We start from the raw sequence: 21,620 nt of genomic DNA, 5'->3' as shown, positions 1-21,620 counted from the left end.
GGGTTATAGACACTGGGGAAGGTATGTGCTATGGTGAGTGCTGTGAAGTGTGTAAACCTGGTGATTCACAGACCTGGGGCTAATAATACATTAGATGTTAATTTAAAAATAAAAAATTAAAAAAAAAAGAAAGTAAATTCTTTTTTTTTTTTTTTTAAAGATTTTATTTATTTGTCAGAGAGAGAGAGAGACAGCGCGGGCGAGCACAGGCAGACAGAGCGGCAGGCAGAGGCAGAGGGAGAAGCAGGCTTCCCGCCAAGCTAGGAGCCCGATGTGGGACTCGATCCCAGGACACTGGGATCCTGACCTGAGCCGGAGGCAGCTGCTTAACCAACTGAGCCACCCAGGCGTCCCAAGAAAGTAAATTCTTGAATAAGCTACAATATGGATGAAACTTGAGGACATTATGGTAAGTGAAATAAGCCAGTCACAAAAAGACAAATACTGTATGATTCCACTTACAGGAATGACTTAGAGTAGTCAAAATCATGAAGACAGAAGGTGTAAGGGGAGGCGGCAGGGAGGAGAGACTGGGGAGCTGGTGTTAAGCGGGGAATGATGGAAGGTTTTGTGGATGGGTAGTGGAGATAGTTACTCAGCCACATAACGTATTTAATACCATTGCACTGTATACATTGCTGTGTGTATTTTACCACAATAAACAAAGAAAGAGGAGGAGGAGGAGGGATTAGGAGGAGAGGAATAGGAAGAGGAAGAGGATGGGGAGGGGAGAGGGGAAGGAGGAGAAAAAAAGAAAAAGTCTTAGTCTCTCGGTGAGCCCACTGCTTTCCTGGGTTTTAGTCTGGTTACAATCTCCGTCGATCTCTCTCACTGTCAAATTCTTTCTCTTTGATGTCAAGGAAGATGTGACAATCCCCAATATAGGGAAGAATGAAATTAAAATGTCAAAAAGCCAGCAGAAAGTATTTGTTTTGGTCTCATTTGGCTTGGCTTACACCACTGCCTTTCTCCCTTAGCTCCTCTCTCTACTAAAAATTACTTCAGAAGAACAGTCTGGACAGTTTTTCCAAATAAGATGGTGACCCCTTAACCAATCCCATGTGAAAAGACCACTGGGTTCTGGTTTGACCTTCAGGAAGAGCCAATACTCATCTTTCCTGGAAGGATAGGGCACTTTCCCATATTTTCATCTCATTTGTGCAATGTAGAAATATGAATTATTGGTAGCTATGGCTGGCTTCATATTTGGGGGAGAAAAGGGGTTTCTCAAAGCCAGCAGTCATATAACTTTAAGCAAAAAATGCTGCTACAAACAGGGTTTTAAATTAGAGCTGCTGGCTAAAAGGTCAACATTGCATTCTTGGCCAGTGACTTTATTTTCATTTTAATGGCAAAGAAAATAATCATTAGAAGGAAATGCCACCGCTTTTCCCTCAAAGATTTTTAAAAGTTTTAGGCACTTGCAGGAAGAGCCTCATAGAAGAATCTTTTTTATGTTATAGAAAAGGGGATAGGAACAGAATGAGTAATAAGGGAACAGGTTGGAATGGCTGGGTGGCTTGGTCAGTTAAGCATCTGCCTTCTGCTAGGGCTGTGATCCCAGGGTCCAGGGATTGAGTCCAGCAATGGGCTCCTTGCTCAGCGGGGAGTCTGCTTCTCCTTCTGCCTGCCATTCCCCTGCTTGTGCTCATTCTCTACTCTCTGACAAAGAGATAAATATAATCTTAAAAAAAAAAAAAGTCTACAGGTAAGAATTTCTTTTTAATCTCGTGGTATTCAGTTTCTAGCCACTGCCTTCCAGAGTGTCTCAATCACAGCAGTCCCGAGGCATTGCTTTAGCCTTCTTTTATCTGTTGGGCATGCACATCTTGTGTTTTAATTTAGACTGTGAGCCATTTGAAGGCAGCATCAAGCCTCAAGTCTCTCTCTAGTCTTTTCTATGCATCTCCCTCAGGGTTCTGTCGATGGGAATGGCTCAAAGATATTTTCTGATCAAATGAGTTATTAGAGCTGTTCTTTGGCTAATAAGTTATCAGGTGCCTCAAGCAGGAGATTGCAGGGTGGGGTTTTCTGAGGGTTTGCTGGTTGGGTTTCAGGAGATGCAAGAATCCCCCAGTTTTATGTAAAATCTCCAGTATCTCCTGGTTGGGGCTCCATGGGTGTGAGGTAGTAGGTCTCTCGGCTGTTGGCAGATGGGTGTCTACAGACTGCCACTTGGGAAGGATGAACCTGGACTCTGGAAGTAAGGCAAGGAGTAGTAGCAAGCCTTTGGCTATGGGTTCCCATGGTTTTCCATTCAACATAGCCAGCCATGAAATGGATAGATAAGTGTGTTTTTCAAAGGGTTCGTGACTTAGAGGGAGAGGGGTGTGGTTACCAGCCCCAACACCTAGCACCGGGCCTGGCACATAGCAGGAACTCAACAGTGAGTTTTGAATGAAACCATGAATGAACGGGCCCATGATCACATTAGCAGAGAAAGAGGGTCATGAAGAAATGGAACCAGGGCAGGAATTTTAGGGAGAATGGGGTGGGAGATTGGGGAAAAGTTTTGGAATAAAATGTACAAGTAATAAGGGATGCCTGGGTGGCTCAGTTTGTTGAGTGTTTGACTCTTGGTTTCAGCTCAGGTCATGAACTCAAGGTCCTGGGATTGAGCCCCACTTTGGGCTCCATACTCAGTGGGGAGTCTTCTGGAGATTCTCTCTCTCCCCACTGCCCTCCCCTTCCCCCTGCTTGTGTACGGTTTCTCTCAAAATAAATAAATACATGAAATCTTTAATGTACACACACACACACACACATACATAAGTATGTATATATATGTGAAATATATATATATATATACACACATACCATACGCACACATATATATATACAAGTATGTGTGTGTGTGGGTGTGTATGCATACATACAAGTAATAAGGATTTACCCATGTGGCAGAGTGTAGGGGATGAGGACTCTGGGACCCTGGGTGCCACCTGAGGGGGCTGATGGAGAAGGTGGCATAAAGCCTGGGCATATAGCTGAGTGACACAACAGAAGATGATGTTTGAGGTGGCTTGGGAGAGCAGCCTTGTTAGCTGGGCAAAAGGAGCCTGTGAAGACAGAGGGGTTAATCAGCACTGAAGCAAAGCCCAAGGGGGCTCAACAGAGCAGAGAGTCCTTTAGATGGACAGTAGATGAGAAAAGACTCCCGGAGGTGGTGGGCTGGACTGAGACAGCATCTGATGATGAGTACCTGGGGAAGTTGACTGAGCTAGCCAAACTCTTAAATTTCCTCCCAGCTTTGGGAATCTCCCGCTGACAGGTTAAACCTGAAACCAGGCTAATACCTACAAACCAGGAAGCTGTCCAGAACTGAGATCTCTTTAGGACATGTCAGAGTCCTAGGTTGCTAGGGCCTGCGCATAGTAGCCAAGGAGCTTACCCCTGACCTACCCTTTCCATCTTCTGCATCATCAGAGGGGGTGGGAGTATTTAGCTTGCAGTATATGTGGCCTGAGATGACATTCCAAATGATGACCTCCCCATCATAACTGGAGGTAGCAAGAAGAAAAGGTGGGCACTGAGCCACACACAGGATGTCCTCCTTGTGCCCATGGTTCTGAGAAAGAGAGAGATGGAGAGGGATGGGGAAGAAGTCAAATCCCCCATCACCCCCAGCTAGCTCCCCTTCATCTGATGCCTAAGACAGAGGATGCAGATGGGTTCCTCCTTCTGTGCTTGCCCACATCGAAGACTCACCTGGAACCAATCCATGCAGCTCAAAAATATGTATTGAGTGAATTAATAGTTGAATGAGTAAGTATTTGAACTTCACGGACTTGCATGATGCCCATCCTTACAGTGGCCATCACTTCCGGGGCATTTTCTGCATAACTTTGTTCTTTCAGTCAATAATCACTAACCCACAAACCCCCAGAAGGCAGAGATCACGAGATGACCACTTTGCTCATCACTTCATCTTCAGTGAATAAAGCAGACTTGGCCCACAATAGGCCTTTGGCATATGCTAGCTGAATGAAAACAAATGAATTGGGCATTGCTATAAACTAGATGCTGGGCTAGGTCCTGGGAATACCATGGTGAAGACAGACAAGGTCTGGTTTCCTGGAGTTTGTATTCTAGTGACTTGTCCCTTTTGGAATATTTATGGGGGTATAAGGTAGGGTTGAGCCATGGCAGCTGATGGTTGGGTACAGTGACTTTTCTTTCTTAGCACTTGTCTTATTGGCTTGGCATCCAGGCAATTTTGAGAAAGGTCATTCAACCCTGGGAGGCTATAGAAAGTTGGGGGGGCACTTTGCTAATAAGAATCACAAGAACTCCCTGCTCATGGGTCCCCAACAAATCACAGGGCAGGAATGTAAGCTCTTAGGCTCTGTGGCTGCCCAAGGATGACACAGTAATTGCATATAATTTTGCATGCCAAGCAGAAGCAGGAAGTAGAGGCTTCTTTGAGCAAAGTTACACCCACCACGTCTTGGGCTGCCATTCTGGCACGACATGAGTCGTGGCTGAGCTCACAGAGAGTTGCGTGGATTGGTTTCTGTGGCCCCATGCCCCAGCTGTCACTCTTCCTGGAGGGAAAGTGGCTACTTGGAGCTCAAGCTCCCAGCTCTACCTGGACCCATCATGAATCATGCCACAGCAGAGCCTTGGACTGAAAGGTATCTGTCTCATGTGCCCCTGTTTGGGTAGAAGTCAGACAGTGGACTGGGGCTCACCAGGTCATCCTGCCAGTGTGGCTGGGGCTTCCAGAAGTGATGAAAGTCACGTGGTGCATCCTGTATGTAAAGCCAAAGAGGAGACGTTCTATAAGCAGTGAAATGAGCTGCCAACACACTCACAACTTCAGAGAGAAGGTGTTGGCACATTTTATAACCCTACCCCTCACCCCACCAGTGATGTAGATTTTCGAAATGTCAAAGCAAATTCCCCTAGTGCTGGTGGGAATAAAAAGCAATCCACTTCTGACGTTTGGGTGATTGCATTTCAACAAATCATATGTCAACTGACAAACCCTGCTTGGATGGTCTGCACAGCTTTGCCTTCGTAATAAGACCCATAGCTGTTGCATGTGTTAAAACAAAAGCCTTCAGCTCAGGAACCTATAATACCAAAGGACGAATTCAACGCCAGGGCTTCTCAGGTAGCCATCTTTCAAATCATCTGGGGATGCAAGGCTTAGGCTGTGAAATATGGTACACCTTCAAATGAATAAAGAACTTACAATGTTTAAAGACCGTCGGAAATCCATGACCATCCAGCATAGCAAGCAGGGGAAATAAAATGTCACAGGTAGATTTAAAACTTAGCTGCAGTCAGCATTTTCAGCTTCCCCTGTCTCTGAATCCCTTCCCCTTCTCTAAGCCATAAAAAAAGAATTTTTTCCCTCATAGAGCTGCTTATGGATGGCATTTCATCTCCTCTTTCCACTTAGAGAGGAACTAGGGCAGAAAGACAAAGTGGGAGGGAGAAGGAAATAAATAAAGGGCTGCGCAGTTGATAGGGAGGTTAACCCTCAGTTAGGGATAAGGGTATGTGAGATACAGCTGAAGGCCCCGTACGCAGGGGAGGAGGGAGCATGCCAGCCTGTACAAGGAGTAAGAGCACAAGGCAAGGTGTGGAGAGCTACGCGTTCAAGGCATGGTCTGCTTTGGATTCCTGGGGATGTCCTCTGTGCCTCTGATAGCAATTCTAGCTAACACTTTGTGGTATTGTGGTTTATGATAAGAAACAGCTATTTGGTCTTGGTCCCCATTTTTGGCAGATAGTTCCCAAAAGCTTTGGAATTTCTTAAGTGATGGGAGCATGGGAGGTCTCTGAAGTTGAGGGACAAGAAGGACCAGCTTGTGAGACTAAGCCCATAACCTGTGGGATCCAATACCATCTCCAGGGAGATGGTGTCAGGATTGAGCTGAATTATAGGACAACAGCTGGTGTCAGACACTTGCTTCTTGGTGTAGGACCCACCCCCTCCCAGAACTGTGTGCAGAGTCATTACACTTCTTCCCATAGGAGAGAACTAGAGGGAAGAGACTGAAACAAAAAACGTTTAAAAAAAGGTTTTTTAAAGGGAGAAAGGGAAGGAGAGGAGAGTTCTTCTGTCTATATCATGACTTGTAGTAAAGAGAAGAAGCATGAGGAATTACTACAAACGTTGTTTTCAGTGGGAAAAGAATCCATGGGTAGGGGGAGGATGGCAATCGGAAGCAGGGTTTTGAATACCTAATTTTGTATATTCCACTTACAAAATATACATTTATTCTTCTGTCCCATCCAACAGCTATGATACACCTAGAACAGTAACAGAGTAGCACATTTCAATACTTAAGCTTATTATCTCTTTAATTTTTGCCTGCAGTCAAGGCTGTGGTTTAATTTTGCCATGTCTTTGTGGATAAATGGAGAGAGCCAGAGAGTTTTTATGAAGAACAAGATAAAACGTAATTGGATAAATTAGGGTCAGTGTTTTCACTGGTACTTAAGGGATCTGTAGTTTCCAAGATCTATAGATGATGCTCTGTGAGCAGCTGCACTCCCGAGGCTTACTCTATCCTAACAGCCTTGTTGAACCATGGAGGCAAGGCACAAACAGAAACTGATCAAGAATTGTTTTCACTCATAGTGTTCAGGAGAGGAGTTATGGGATGTTTATTCTTTGACTTGTGGGTGCTAAATTTCATTACTCTAGTGATCTAGTCTGCTTTACTCCTTTAGAAAGCATTTGGTGGAGAGACAGTGCTCCCTATCTCTACCTCTAAGCAGTCATCAAAATGGGCAAAGCATTGCTTATAATATTCTAGAAGAGCCTAGCCGCCTGAATTACCATCAGGGAGCAACTGGCATCCTCAGAAATTCTTTGACCCATTTCCTTCTGGAAAATTCCCTTCACTCTCTTGGTGTCCTCCTCCAGGATAGATTTTGTATCAGAAAGATGCCTCTCTATATCCAAGCCAAATAAAACTCACTTATTTTGGTTCACCTCCACGTAGGTGCAATCACAGACTTCACTTTGCTTTTCATCTAGAAAGATCACATTATCAAAGTATATTAGATATTTTTCTTTACCGGTTCTTGAACCAGCTTGAATATATTGACTCAAACAAACTGATAACTGGGGAAAACTTCAGTAATGACTTTCTAGTTTTCAGATCACAGTTAGCTGTCTTTCAAGGCCCCACGGCACTGCTGGTTTCCGGCTACACTCATTGCCCTAAAAGGCTGGCCCCGCCCCTGCTCAGCTCTGGGAAGAGGCTGGCCTTCTGCTGACAGGACCCTCCATGGTGCCCGACACTTGCTGAGCGTGAGTGAACAAGTGAATGCATGCAAGTCAAAAGCAGATCTGGGAATCACAAATTCATTACCCTGAGTGATTTTTGTCTTTTTTACTTCGACTTCATTTATATTCTCTGAGAGTTGAAAACCATCTGCCTTTTATCTTGCTCATACAAGGGTGACAGGCCAGAATTGTGGAAATTCTACCAAGATCAGGCACAGCATGTGAACTAGTGGAATAAAGCCGCCTTGGGTGGGTGGGGGGGAATCACCATAACGCACAAAACAGACTAGCTTTTAGTTTGTTTGTCTAGATTTTGACTTGTGTGATGTTTAAAATGTTCGGAAAAGTTAAGCTTGTTCGAGAACTCAAATAAATATACCAGGTAATAAAGGACTGAGTGCACGAGGCTCGGCTGGGAGCACATATGTTTATGTAACGTATGGCTCTCCTCAGTAGAAGTGTAGTCATTGGTAAAATGAAGGGACGCAGGACTGTTACATGCATTCTAGACTCCATCTCATTTGTCTCTTCTACACTGACAACAAATGCCCAATCCCACATCATTATGTTATAGGAACACTTGGTAGGAAGCGACTTGCCGTGTTTCAGTATGTGCAGACAATGTCCGTTGTTGTAGCTCCATATTTTCAGACAGCCGTCTCTGCCCCCGGTGATTAGCCTAGGAAACACTCTCCTGTCAGGAAATCATGTCAGGGATCTCACTGCCTAATGGTTGAAGAGACTGAAGAAGACACATACCTTCTTCCACTGGTGTCGAAGGTCAGACATGTGATTCCAGCATTGTCATGAGCCCCAGTAAATCCAGACAACAGTCTTCCTGTTTCGAAGTCCCACACTTTTATCACCTGTATCCGGAAGTTGGAAACAAGTGACACAGAGAGAATGGTTATCAAATTAAAGGGAATTTGCATTTAGAAGTCTATTGTCTTGGATATGAAAGATGAAAATTTACCCTGAAATTATCCATCTGTAAGTCCAATGCAAGTTGGCTTACCTTAGTGTATTTGTTTGCTGCATAACAAAATACCACAGAATGTGGGACTTCAACAATGGGCATTTAGTTTGTCACAGTTCTGGAGGCTGGAAGTCCAAGATCAAGTTGTTGGCAGGTTCGGTTTCCTTTGAGATGCCTCTTCTTGGCTCATAAACGGCCACCTTCTTATTGTGTTCTCACATGGTCTTTCCCCCGTGCGTGCACATCCAGGGTTTCTCTATGTGTCCAAATTTCCTCTTGTTATAGAGACACCAGTCAGATGGGATCAGGGCCCACCCTAACAACCTTGTGTTAATTTAATCCCCTCTTTAAAGGCTCTATCTCCAAATATAATCACATTTTGAACAGCTGGGGTGAGGACTTCAACATACAAATTTTGGGGGAACACAATTTATCCCATAACACTCAGTGAGAAGATGAGAAAATTTAGAAATCTTTGGATAAAAATCTCCTGACTACTGAGGATCAGAGAAATAAGTGTGGATTGAATTTTGAGCAGCAAAATTTATTTGGCACCAAGACAAAGCCAAATGAGAAAAACGGCCTATTGGGGGGATGGACATATCTTCTAAACCCTCAGCTTTAAGATATTGTTCAGTTCAACTAGTTCCAGGGGGGATTGCTTTCTTTCAGCCCCATCCCTTGAGCAACCTTTGAATGAGAATCATCTGTGAAGGGAGAGGGGAGGCATCTTTCATGACTGAGGGTAGGTAAGTGCCCACCCTAAGGAAGAGCATCCTCTGGGGCAGGCTTTCTGGAGCCTGTACCCAAAGGCAGTGACAGGAAGAGAGGGAAAATGCCTGAGGACACACTCTTTCTCAGAACTACTGAATGTTCCTCTTAGTCTTTCACTTTGTGAAAGAGTCTGCTTCATCAACCTAGAGAGACTTCCAGGTCTCTGATCCCAAAACCAGAAGGCATCCTCTCACTGTTGTTGATTTCAAATACCTGAGACCAGATTTTTGTAGTGTACACTTTGTTTCCTTCCCCTCTGTCCTCTTATAGTGTCAGGGTTCCTGGAGATGTCCACAACTCAGGTACATCCATTTGCTCTCCTTAATTTTGCAATAGACCCTTAGCATTACTGGGTTTTACTTTAGTTATTCCAACATTTGCAAACATCCCAAAGCTTCAGAACATACAGTGATTTGTAATATGGTTGAGGTCCAGAATTGAATGAAGTACGAGTTGGCATGGAAAAATGAGCAGAAGGGCCCAGAGTGGGGCAGATAAGCCCTGGATGATACCCAACACAGACATCTTTCCTTTGGACCTGTCTTCCCATTAGTGATTAAATAGTCACATGTTTGTTTCCTTAAAAAGAAATTCCCCCAAGAACACCGCCAGCTACTGCAGGAAATGGGAGTGAAAAGTTTGAAGTGAGCAATTAAAATATCTTTAAAAATGACTTTAGGGTTCTATTTATAGAACAAAGAAAAGTCTAAACGTGCTATTTATACTTTTTAGGTGCATTTTGTAGATGGGATTTCATGCCCTAGCAGGGCTCCTCTAAGAACTTCCTTGCCCCAAGCGAGGCTTCCTTTTGAAGTTCCCATTCAATTAAACATATTAAAATGCAACCACATCCCAAATGAAATATAATCTTGCTATTACATTTTAAAAAATTTACAAAGTATTTGTAGCCTTAAACTTCATTGAAAAATTATTCATTATTTTTTTTAATTTTTAAATTTTTATTTTTTTGAAAAATTGTTCATTATTCCTGAAAAATAAACTTCCATGGTACATATAACTGGATATATCGATACAATGTCATACATTGTAAACATTTGACTGAGTATTTATTAAGTTTACATGGCGCCATTTTCAAGCATAAAATTTTCAGAAGCATTAAAAGTTGGTGGTCTTTAGTTTTCTGCTAGGCAACTCAATGAATAAAATATGGTGTAGTGGTATTAATAACTTCAGGCATCATGAAGACCTTGGGCTACATTCTCTCCTCCACAAATATAGGCTGTAATGTGGCTTAGATACTGTGAGTCATGACAGTGGGCATGGGTTATAAAGATTTCACACAGATCTTCAAGGTGAGCAAATACTCAAATCAATAACTCAATTCAGTAAGTACCTGAGAGTTTACCAGCATGTGCCTAAAACAGTTAAGAGCTGAGAGAGTATTTATATCTCAATTCAACATCTCCTTACCACCCACAGGGAAGATATGCGTTATCAAAAGCAATGCTATTGAAGGAGGCTGACTGTGTTAGCATAGAATTAGGAGCCCAAATGGTAATGGAGCCCTTCCTTCTGCCTGGGTGTGGGAGGGATCTAGGAACTTTTCTCAGAGGAACTGATATCCAGAGTTGTGCATTGAAGAATAAGAAGGGCTTTGACAGATCAAGAAGGAAGAGGAGGGAAACATAGATGAGCTGCAGGTTGCCCTAAGTGCCTGGTGAATGATAAGAGATGCAAAGGCTCACACGTGTGACCCAAAGCAGGACAAGTGAGAACTGAACCTAGCACCACCTGGGAGGAACTAACTTGGGGGTTCAGGAAGAAGGAGGTGCCTATATGAGTCCAGGGCAGTGAAGGCAAGATCTGTGGAAGAGAGAGCACTTGAGTTGGACCTTGAAGGATTGCTGTGGAGTGTAAGAGAAGAGGAGGAAGCAGGAGATTCCAGGGTGGAGATTGGAAAATGTTGGACAGCTCCAGGGACAGGCTTGGGCAGGATGCTGAGACCAGAAGGTTGGCGTCCTTAGAGTCACAGGTTGTTCTGATAAATCTGGAGGGAAAATGCTCCTTTATAAGTAGGAGTCCCAACTATGCAGGAATCTACATTCCTTGAGATGAATTGAGACTGAGTCATCATAAAAAACTTTTGATCAACAGACCAAATAATCTATTTCTTTCAATACTTAATAAAACTGTGCTGATGACTAATCGCTGAGTGACTGGCAAGAACATATGCAAAGACAACTGTGTCTCACTGGGAGCAATGCCAACGTGAGTGTGAACATGAAGAGCACAGGTCCAGACTTCCAGACTGTGGTGCCCCCCAGGACTATAAAACCTAAAGACAGGGTGTGCCAGGCAACTACAGGAAGAAGGAAAGAGGGCACAGCCAGATGGCCTGGGACACTGGCTTATAATGCAAGAGCCTAGGCCAGTGATTCAGAAAATGAATGAACCAATGATTTAGATTTCAAAACACTTAAACATCTTGAGTATACTTGGGATGTACTTGCCCTGCCCGCATTAGCTCAAGGACAGAGGACATGGGTTATGGGATGTGCGTGCTTCTCTGATCTCACTCCTTATTCAAGGAACCCTGGTTATGTCCTCTCCTGTAGACCAGACACTGCATCACTCATCCAGGAGGGGGCCAGCATGATCCTTGTGAGTGCCAGTGAATGGGGAAGTGAACGTGGAATGCTCCATACCCTCAGCTCCAGATTAGAGATACAAGCTAAGTCATAGGGTTGCGTTAATCATCTTACAGGACCATGAAATAATACCATTCCTTAGTACCCGATGGGTCTTCCAAAGAGCTCACACTACAAGCCACTGGGGAAACTGTGAGCTCTTCCACCCAGCTTTCAAAGAAGAGTGTCCAAACGATACTTGATAAATAGTAGAGTTGAAGAAGTCTAGGAGAATTCTTAACCTCCGGGGCCAGAATGTCCCCAGAACATTCTGCTCAGCTCCAAGGCGAGGACGATGGGGTTGGGCCCACGCTCACAAATCCATCATTGCTAAAGAAAGCGAGAGCTGATACTTACAGATGCTTCGGAGCAGCTGACCACCTGCCTGAAGGCCAGGTTATAGCAGCAGCACACCACGGGCTCTTGGTGGGAAACCACCAGGCACGGCTCTGGCGGAGATCTTGCTCAGGAAAAACAGAAAGGATGAAAACCTGAACTGAAGGTATGCCATGGACACTGTGGATGAGGCATCTATTGCTTTATTAAGAAAAGTTAACAGGATAGGGAGCACCTGCGTGGCTCAGTCAGTTAAGTTTATGACTCCTGGTTTCGACTCAGGTCACAATCTCAGGGTTGTGATCTCAGGGTCATGAGATTGAGGCTCCCTGTCCCACACCCTGTTGGGTCCGGGCTCAGCATGGAGTCTGCTCAAGATTCTCTCTTTCTCCCTCTCCCTCTGCCTCTCCTCCTGTGCACATGCTCTCTCTCTCTCTCAAATAAATAAATTAATTAAAATCTTTAAAGAAAAAAGGTGAAGAGGATAAAAATAGGTCTGTGACCCTGGACAAGTTGTTTAAATGCTGAAAACTCTAACCTTTTTAATCTCTTAAATGGGGATAATGTTATCTATTATAAAGGGTTGTTTTGAGTATTTGTTTGAGAAAACCTATGGAATATCCTTCCCACAGACCCCCATACTATCTAATTGGCATTCAGCGAGCAGTAGCTGCTCACCATGAAAAATGATACCACATGCCTCTTATTTAGGGCAAGAGAAGTGTGATTTCCCACAACTACACAGTGGACCTTCTTCCCTAAGAATTTACATCTTCCCTCAAACAAACACCAACTGTACCATCCCATCCCGAGTCTTCAAGCCTGGAGTGCAGTGCTTCTCGATCACAACAGGGACGAGGCCCTGCTGTGTGCCTCCCACACGCACCTGGGGCTAAGGGCGCCTCTGTGCACTCAGGCCTTGCCCTGTGCGTCCCCTCTGTGAGGACAGGGCACAGAAGGGATAGCTCTAGGAGTTATGCAATCCAATTGCTTTGCACTCATTTCCTCATCTGTAAAATGGAACCCTTTATAGAAATTTTGTGAGGAGTAAGTGAGGAAAAGGATGTCCAATGTCTGGAGAAGCCTGGTGTGGGGGGAACACTTAATAAATGAATGTTGGTTCCCAGACCTACTGTTCTGTCCTCTCTCTTGATGGTCCTTCCAGTGCTCAGCCCCAAGGCTAGGACCCTAATAGGGATTCGGTGGACCTGAAGCCTCCAAATTAGTGCCAGAAGATTCCCAGAGGGTGGAATCCTTTTCAAGGAAGAATAGCTTTTGGCAGAAGGAGAGGAGCACTTTCCCATGAGTGGTCTCTGGACTGCTCCAGGGGAAGTCTGGCCTGTGGGGAAGGAGGAGGCAGGGAGTGGGGGTGCTGTCCCAGGGAGAAAGTGCCAGGCCTGGAGCCAGAACCTCTGGATCTTACCTACACCCCTTCCCCAATGTGGGGAGGAAGGCGCCGAGTCTCCCCCCACTTCACAGATGAGGACATTTCCAGAAGGCTAAGAAGGACCAGGTGACTTGATCAACATCACAAAGTTCCCTGTGACAGAGCAGGGACGGGCAGATGTCATCTGTTGCCTAAGGGTTGGCGCTAAGAGATTAGGGCTGTTCTCGCTGCAAGGTGGAATTTCAGTCACTTTGCTTAAAAAAAAAAGGAAATCAATCCAACAGGCTAGGCTGTCTTTCTACCCATAGATGCCAGGTTGAACAAATGGCCATTGGACTGACTGTAGTCCCATCTTTCAGAGGGTTGCTCTGGCATCCTGAGCCAAGGGCATGCCCTTGCAGGTCTGACGGTACCCTGTGGTAGGATGGTTGTTCTGCCCTAGCTCCCCATCCTCACTGGCCATTCCCATGGCCTCAGGGAAACATGAGGAAGGGTGGGTCCAGGCATAGGCAGCAGCCTTACGTTCTGGACTTCTCAGTAGGGTTTTGATGCTGCGAAATCTGATCACTTTTCTGTAAAGTTATTCTTGATCTGTGATTTAACCACTGGACATAATAAACATATTTCAGGTTCCTCTTAGGCATATGTTCACAATTTTTAAAGATTTTATTTATTTATATAATAGAAAGAGAGAGAAAGCACAAGAAGGGGGAGCAGCAGACAGAAGGGAGAGGCAGAGGGAGAAGCAGACTCCCCACTGAGCAGGGAGCCCGATGTGGGACTCGATCCTAGGACCCTGAGATCACAACCTGAGCTGAAGGCAGACACTTAACCAATTTAGCCACCCAGACATCCAAACACATTTTTTTCCCCTTAAAACCCACCTGTCGAGACAGTATGCCATAATTTTTGGCTCGGGAAATCCAGTTGCCATTATCATATAGATGGGATGTGAACCCTGCAGACCACAATATTCAGCCTAATCCTTCTCTGCCTCCTCTCCTTAGTTTACAAAGACTACAGGAATCTGTTATCTTGCTGAACAGTGAGAGGGGAAGCTGCAGGTGGGGAATGAGGGATGGATTTATGTCAGAGCAACAAGTGGGGGTGGCTGACTAATCATGGGGTGACTAATCATGGGCCAGGTTTGAACTGTGAGGCTGTAATGATGCTCCTAGTTGTGGTGTGCAGAAAGCCTGAAAATTCTCAAAGCACAGATGGTACGTTCTGCCAGCCCTGCCAAGACCAGGGACAGGGGTGTGACTCACCCCAAGGCCACTGGGCCCAGGAGGCAGAGCCTTCTCTCTACTGCTCACAGGTGCCTCTTAGGAGCTCTGCAGGCTCTGGAGAAGGAAGACTAGACAATGCACCTCCTGTAGTCTAATTAAACAAACAGACAGACAAATTGAGCTCTCCTTTGCCTTCAGTGTCTCAGACAGACTTCTGCCCTTCCAGTGGGAGGAGCACCACGCAGTGGGAGGGAGTGGGCCGGGCATCCTGAGAGAGGCATTCTAGTCCCAGCTCTGCTCCTGAGTCCGCGCTCGACCTTGAGCAATTCATTCCCTTCTCCAGGCCTCTGCTCGCTCATCTGTAAATCTGACAGCAGCGTTGTCCTGGGTGACTTGTGGGTTCCTGGGAGGTAGGATTGAAACTCCTCAGTAAGACCTGGCAGTCTCAGTGTAGCAGGACAGGGACGGGCACTGAAGTGGACATTCATGCTAAGGAGATGAATGTCTCAATGACTACCCTGAGTGTGAAAAAGAAACCGGGCACCCACTTTCCTGGCCAAGGAGGAAAAGAAGTGTGGCTTGCAAAGTTGTGCCAAGGAAATCAAGATGGACTCATTTGTGGAGGAATCAGGGAGATGGGTCTTGAAGGCATTTGAGCTCCCTGAGACTGAGGCCCTGGGCAGGAAAAGCCCACTAGGGGACCCTCCATAAGGACCTGTCCGTCACTGGAGCTTGTGCTGTCCCTGAGTGACTACCTTTGTGTACGGACAGGGTCTCACATGTGGGCCTCTGCTGCAGCAAGTGGGTCTGATGCTTTTGGACTGAATTAAAAGCCCCCAGGGCTTCTTGGACAATTCGCTAGAGAGGTAGGGCCAGTGGGTCAATAGGGGTTTAAGAGGTAGATTCAGAGTTTTGGGTGATCCAAGGAGGTGGTGCCGGAGTAATCAATGGGAAATGTTCAAGGGAGCTCACCAAATACATGCTGTGAGATAAAGACATGGGGCCATAGAGCTCAGGAGCTCCCCCAGAGATCTCAGCTATGGACGGTTCCATAGAAGGCTGCAAGCAGCCTGGGGCCAAGAGGCTAACCTCATACCTCAGTCTCAGGTGTAGGAGTGCGACCGTGTCAGTGGCCACACACAGCGATCTAGATTCAGGGAGGTAGAGGCAGGCTGCGAAGTCCCCCTTAATACCGCTGGCTTTGGAGGATGCGGTAAACAAGCAGCTGTCCGTCTCTAGATCCCAGATCTGGGGGGGTGGGGGGAGTGGGGAGATGAGGAAAAAAAGTTAACCGGAGGTCTTGAACAGGCTGCTTTGCTGTGCTTTTCCAAAGCTGTCACCTGTGGCGGGGGTCTGGTTAGGACCGACCTAAGTTTAAAGGCTGCCCCACTCTCCCCTCACCCAAAGGAAAATGTTCAAAGTGCTTCCTTTCCCCTCTGCATTTGTAAAGGAAACAGAGAGCGGGGCTCTTGTTCCCAAGCCCCTCTGCCATGCTGAAGCTGCCCAAAGGGCCTGGAGCTGAGCTTCACCACCCACCAAGCAGGAGCCGCCAGTGTCTTCTCCGCTCCTGGAGTTTTGATACCGTGAAGTTTTGATATCGTGGGTCTGATGGGCACACAGACTCCCTCTCTATCCCCTAGATATGTTCCTATTTCTTAATACAGTTCCTCAAAATCAGCCCTGAGGCGGATATGTGGAGGGCTCTGGGAACAAACCTCAGCAGGGCTATTGGGTAAGGACATGGAGGTCCAAACCCCCGCCATCACCCTCCCAACCGCCTGGGTTGGAATCCCAGTCCTATCGCTTCATGGCTCTGTGGCCTTGGCCATATTACCATACCTCCTTTCAGTTTCTTCTTCTGTAAAATAGGGAGACTAATAATAATGCCTATCTTACAGGATTTAAAATCTTGGGGATTTTTAAATATTAATTAAAAAATAGTGTTTACCATCACAACTGGGCCATGGTATAATGGTAAATGATTAGAATGATAATATTATTGTTAATCATTTATTGGGATTATTATGCAAGCCATGCCACAGCTCTTGTATTATTTTAAGGTACTGCAATCTGATGAGAGCTCAAGGGATGGCCTCATCCATGGGGAAGAGCAGATGGGCCAAGTGTAAAACCGGGAAGAAGGAATCATCACGGAGGCAGCTGTTGTTCAGTGAGCTAGGCATTGCGTTACATGCTTCCCATGCATTGTTTCATTTACTCTGTTCCAGGTTGAATTCTGTCTCTCCCCTCCCCGCCAAGTCTGTATGTTGAAGAACCCCCAGTATCTCAGAGTGTGTCCTTCTTTGGAAATAGGGTTGTTGCTAGTGCAACTAATTAAGAAGAGGTCAAGCCAGAGTAGAGCAGACCCCCAGGCCATATGACTGGTGTCTTTGTAAAAAGGGGAAATTCGGAGACAGACACAGAGAGAGGGAGAAGGCGCAGTGAGCAGCTAAAGTAGGAGTCCTTTTCAGACTTCTCTCCCTCCATAGGTGCGCTGGAAAATTTGAGGACTAAACTGGGCGGGATATACATGGGGCTTCTTTCCCCTCTTTTTTGACTCCCGGAAGTGAAATAGCTAGCAAGAAATTGGAAGCCTTTACCCGGTAAGCCAGACTCTTATTTGTTGTATTTACACTGTTGATTTTCGTTAGTTCTCCCCAGCAGGTAGCAAAGTCATGTAGAAAGTTCTAGCATCCTTTTTCATCTGTGATTTTAGGTCATGGTGTAAAAGGTGGGAAGCAATACACTCTGGGAGGCAAGTATGGGGGTGACAGTAGCGATCAGGGTAAAATAATCCCATGGAAACATGATCTAGGGAAACAAGGACTACTTGTTCAAGGGGCATCTCCCACTCCTTTCTGGAGTATTGAATTGTTTGAAAATGCTGATGTTCCTAGATAGAAAAGTAACACACATAGTTTTTTTATCAGTCACTTATACCACCAGGGGAATTCATTAATCTGGTAATTTCTTCTTACTTCATGAGGTAATATTACTGAAAGAGAGGAAGTTTTGATGAGGGGGAGGATGAGGTAATTCTGGAGCCTGGCAGAGTGATCTTATTTGATGCTATAGAGGGACCCCTGTGAGGTCTGTGAAAGGGAAAGGTAGGAAGGAAGTCTTCCTACTGCTGTTGAGGTTGAGTTGGCAAGTTGGCATTATATCCCCAAAGTAGCTACAACAAATTGACATCACTGACTTATGTATGGCCTGTCTAGCACCCTTCTGTCTTCTGTTAGGAGAATTGCCTCTCTGATTGAAGCAGTAGGCAAGAGACACAAACTTGGTCAATCTGTGTCTTCCCTTAGATTTTTCTGGCCGGAGCTGATAGCAAATCTGTAGTTGGGCTGTGAGTTCAGACTGGGAATCAATGATCCCGGCATTCAGAAGGAGATTGCCTTTCTGCACTAGAAGTCAATATCAGTGTGCACCAAGGAAGTATAGGCAGAGAGCGTGGGAAAAAGAGTGCCATTCTTGAACCCAGCTGTCCATGAGGTCATCTGTCTGGTGATCTGGTTTCAATAACCCATAAATCTGCCTTTTTTAGCTTAAACTACTTGAGTTCGATTTTTGTCTCTTTGGCTCAAAAGAGTCTTACCTAGTAAAACTACTCTGTTGTGAGCACAATTCATCCATTATCTTCTATGAGCACAACTAACCTACAAGGCAGGTCTTTCTTCCATTTTACAGTAGAGTGACCAATGTCCAAGAGAATTAAGTCACTGAGTTCGGAAGGGTTGAATAGTTTGCCCAAGGTCATCTAGTTCCTGGTAGTTTCAGAGTATAACTCAAGTCTGTATTTCTCCAAAGCATGCTGTGTACCAACCCCCAAATGCAGGCTTCTCTGTCCACAGTGGAAAGGAGTTGCTGGGGAGTGGACACCAAACTAAGGGATTTCCTGGTTTCCCTTCACCCAGAGTTATGAATTCAGTGGTGGAGTGTAAGAGAAAGTGATGGGTCATTTATAGCTGGGATTTTTAAGAGGCAGATATGCCGTATCTGCTATCATGCCCATTGTCCTGGGATGAAGAAGACTCTGAGAACCTAGGGACCTTGCATGAAGACAGCATGGTTTTTAAATGGGAGAAAAAAGTGCTCCTTACTGGGAGTACCGGCCTTGGGTATGACAGCAAACAGAAATAAATTTCTACTGTCTCAACCCATGGAAAAATACAGGGTTTATTTGTTACAGTGGCAAGCATTACCTTAACTAATATACATGCTATCTTCTTTCAGGAAATAACTTTCTTTCTATGCTAATTCCTGTTGACACAAAACAGCCCTCTTTGTAGTGTGCAGTATTACATTCACAGAAAATAACAAGTGAAAACAGAAAACCAAACCTGTCACTTTACTCTCCTTTAGGGTAATACCAGAAACTAGCAGACTCCTAAAACGTTTCATGTGTCCCCACGATATAGAAAAGTGAAATATTTGAGCTGAAAAATCAATTTGAAGAACGAAGACTATCTGATCAGGCATGCTAGAAATTTAGCTGTTTGGTTCCTGGTTGATTACTTTTTATTTGATAGGAATAATGTATTCTGAAATAAATTACACACCATATTTCCAAGATAGGATTTCAATATATTTTAAACACATTTTGGGAAGTGATTCAATATGCCTGAATCATCACAGGCAAGATGCTAATCTTGTAATCATGATTTTAGATTGGAAGAAAATGGAGAGGCACTAGGAAAAGAAAATAGGATAGGAGACGTGTCCTCACATACAGAATTATGATTATCTGGTGGTGCCAAGTTTTAAGGAAAAAAAAAAACTCATTAAAAATATGAAGTCTCCAACTTTATGGTTTTGGAGGATACCTTAGGATAGATTCAATTTTCAAAAGAAATCAAATATTGAAGTCCACGAGTCTTCCTATTTTAATCAAATTTGCTTGGAGGACTGAATTGAGTTTGGGTCCTAGTTACATCACTGACCATGATCTCAACACCTAATTTTGTGTAAAGTGTCCTCTTGGTTGCCAGGACATGGACTCTGAGCTCACTCTACGGGAGCCATGTCAGACCCCACACACAGTGAGAATACACTCCTTGAGGCTTTTCTCCCCCTTGCTCACTCTTGCTCTCTTTTCCATCTCATCCCCTCCATGGCTTAAAATTCCATCTAAATGCTAATGACTTTCAAATTTATGTCTCCAGCCCCGACATCTCCCCTCAACTCAGGATGACTCTATCCAACACATACACAACTGAGCTCCTGGTCTGATGCTCCTCTTCCCCACCATCTGCCCCACCATGTCTCAGTGGGCTCTGGCCCAAAACCTTGGCGTCTCCCTTGACTTCTCTATCTCTCCCCTCCCCCTCCTTTACAAAATAATAGTTTTGTTGAGATATAATTCACATCTCACAAAAATTGCATTTTTAAAGTGTATAATTCAGTGGGTTTTAGCATATTCACAGGGCTGGGCAACCATCACCACTGTCTAACTTCAAAACATTTTTATTATTTCAGAAAGAACCCCCACACTTATTAGTGGTCACTCCCTGTCCCACCTCACTGCATCCCCCCAGCAACGACTAAACTAGTTTCTGCCTCTGTGGATTTGCCTATTCTGGGCATTTCATACAAATGGAATCGGCCAATACTTGGTCTTTTGTGACTGGCTTTCACATAACATAAGCTTTTTCAAGGTTCATCTATGTGGTGATGCGTATTAGTGCTTCATTTCTTTTTGTTGCTGCATAATATTTCATTGTATGGATATGCCACAGTTTGTTTATCCATTCGTTTGTTCATGGACACTTGGGTTATTTCTACTTTTTGGCTGTTATGAATAATGTGCTATGAATATTCATATGTAAGATCTTATGTGAACATAAGTTTCCAGTTCTCTTGGGTTTAAATCTAGAAGTAGAATTGGTGGGTCATATGGTAACTCCATGGTTAGCATTTACAGAACCGCCAAAATATTTCCCAAAGTGGCGGCACCATTTTAAATTCCCACTAGCAAGGTATGGAGAGCTTTAATTTTTCCACATCCTTGGCAATGCTTGTTATCATCTAACTTCTGATTTTAGCCATCCCAATGGGTGTGAAGTAGTAACTCATGACGGGTGTGTTTTGCATCTACATAATGACTAATGATGTGGAGGATCTTGTCCTGTGTTTATTGGCCATTTGAATATTTTCTTTGAGGAAATTTCCATTTAAGTCCTATGCCCAGGATATTCGTGCATTTATTGTTGAGCATACAGATTTTTTTTTTTTTTTTTTGGTATTCTAGAGGAAAATCCCTTATCAGATGTGTGATCGGCAACATTTTCTCCCATTCTGTAGGTGGTCTGACCACTTTCTTAATGGTGTTTTCTGAGGCACAAGATTTTGATGTTGACAACATCCAACTCATTTGTTTTCTTCTTTTGTCTCTTGTGTTTTTGATGTCACATCTAAGAAATCATTCCCTAGTCCAGGGTTATGAAGATTTACTCCTATGTCTTCTCCAAAGAGTTTTGAAATTGTAGCTCTTTCTACATTTATGTCTATAGCCTTTTAGTTAACATTTGTGTATGGGGTGAAATAAGGGACTGAAGTCCTTGATCGAGATATAAGCAGGTCTGCTTTCTTCTGAGGCCTAAATCTTTCTCTTTGGCTTGCACATGACCCCCTGCTGCCATGTATTCACATGTTTGGAGATGATTGTCCCTCCATCTCAGTGTGCTGATTTCTACTACAAAGACACCAATCATATTGGATGAGGGCCCACCAATATGACCTCATTTAACATTAATTAATTCTTTATAGGCCCTGTCTCTAGATACAGTCACTTCGAAGGTACTGGTGGTTAAGACTTCAACATATGAATTTTGAAGGGACATGATTCAGCCCATAGCATCTATAAATCATTTATTACGTGTGTAATTGATAAGCTCATTTATGTACCCATGCAAAGCAATGCCACTGACCTGTTTGAGGCTTCAGCATTCCTTTGATTCAGACCGTTCTAAACTCCTACCCTCTGGCCCCATGATATTACAGAAAGAAATATGGATGAAAT

General features: G+C 44.5%; 1 protein-coding gene across 1 annotated transcript in view; it reads right to left on the bottom strand.

The window, feature by feature from the left end:
• The window catches only part of LOC125095612 (WD repeat-containing protein on Y chromosome-like), a 136,195-nt gene that overhangs the window by 17,731 nt on the left and 96,844 nt on the right, over positions 1–21,620 (bottom strand). Inside the window, 8 exon segments of the mRNA XM_047722051.1 lie at positions 3,403–3,568; positions 4,692–4,751; positions 6,219–6,264; positions 6,939–6,993; positions 7,849–7,928; positions 8,009–8,115; positions 12,005–12,107; positions 15,696–15,847. Coding sequence (XP_047578007.1) covers positions 3,403–3,568; positions 4,692–4,751; positions 6,219–6,264; positions 6,939–6,993; positions 7,849–7,928; positions 8,009–8,115; positions 12,005–12,107; positions 15,696–15,847 — 769 coding nt within the window.

The sequence above is a fragment of the Lutra lutra genome, chromosome 3 (assembly GCF_902655055.1).
Source record: "Lutra lutra chromosome 3, mLutLut1.2, whole genome shotgun sequence".
Taxonomy (NCBI): Eukaryota; Metazoa; Chordata; class Mammalia; order Carnivora; family Mustelidae; genus Lutra; species Lutra lutra.
This window is presented reverse-complemented; position numbering and strand designations above follow the sequence as displayed.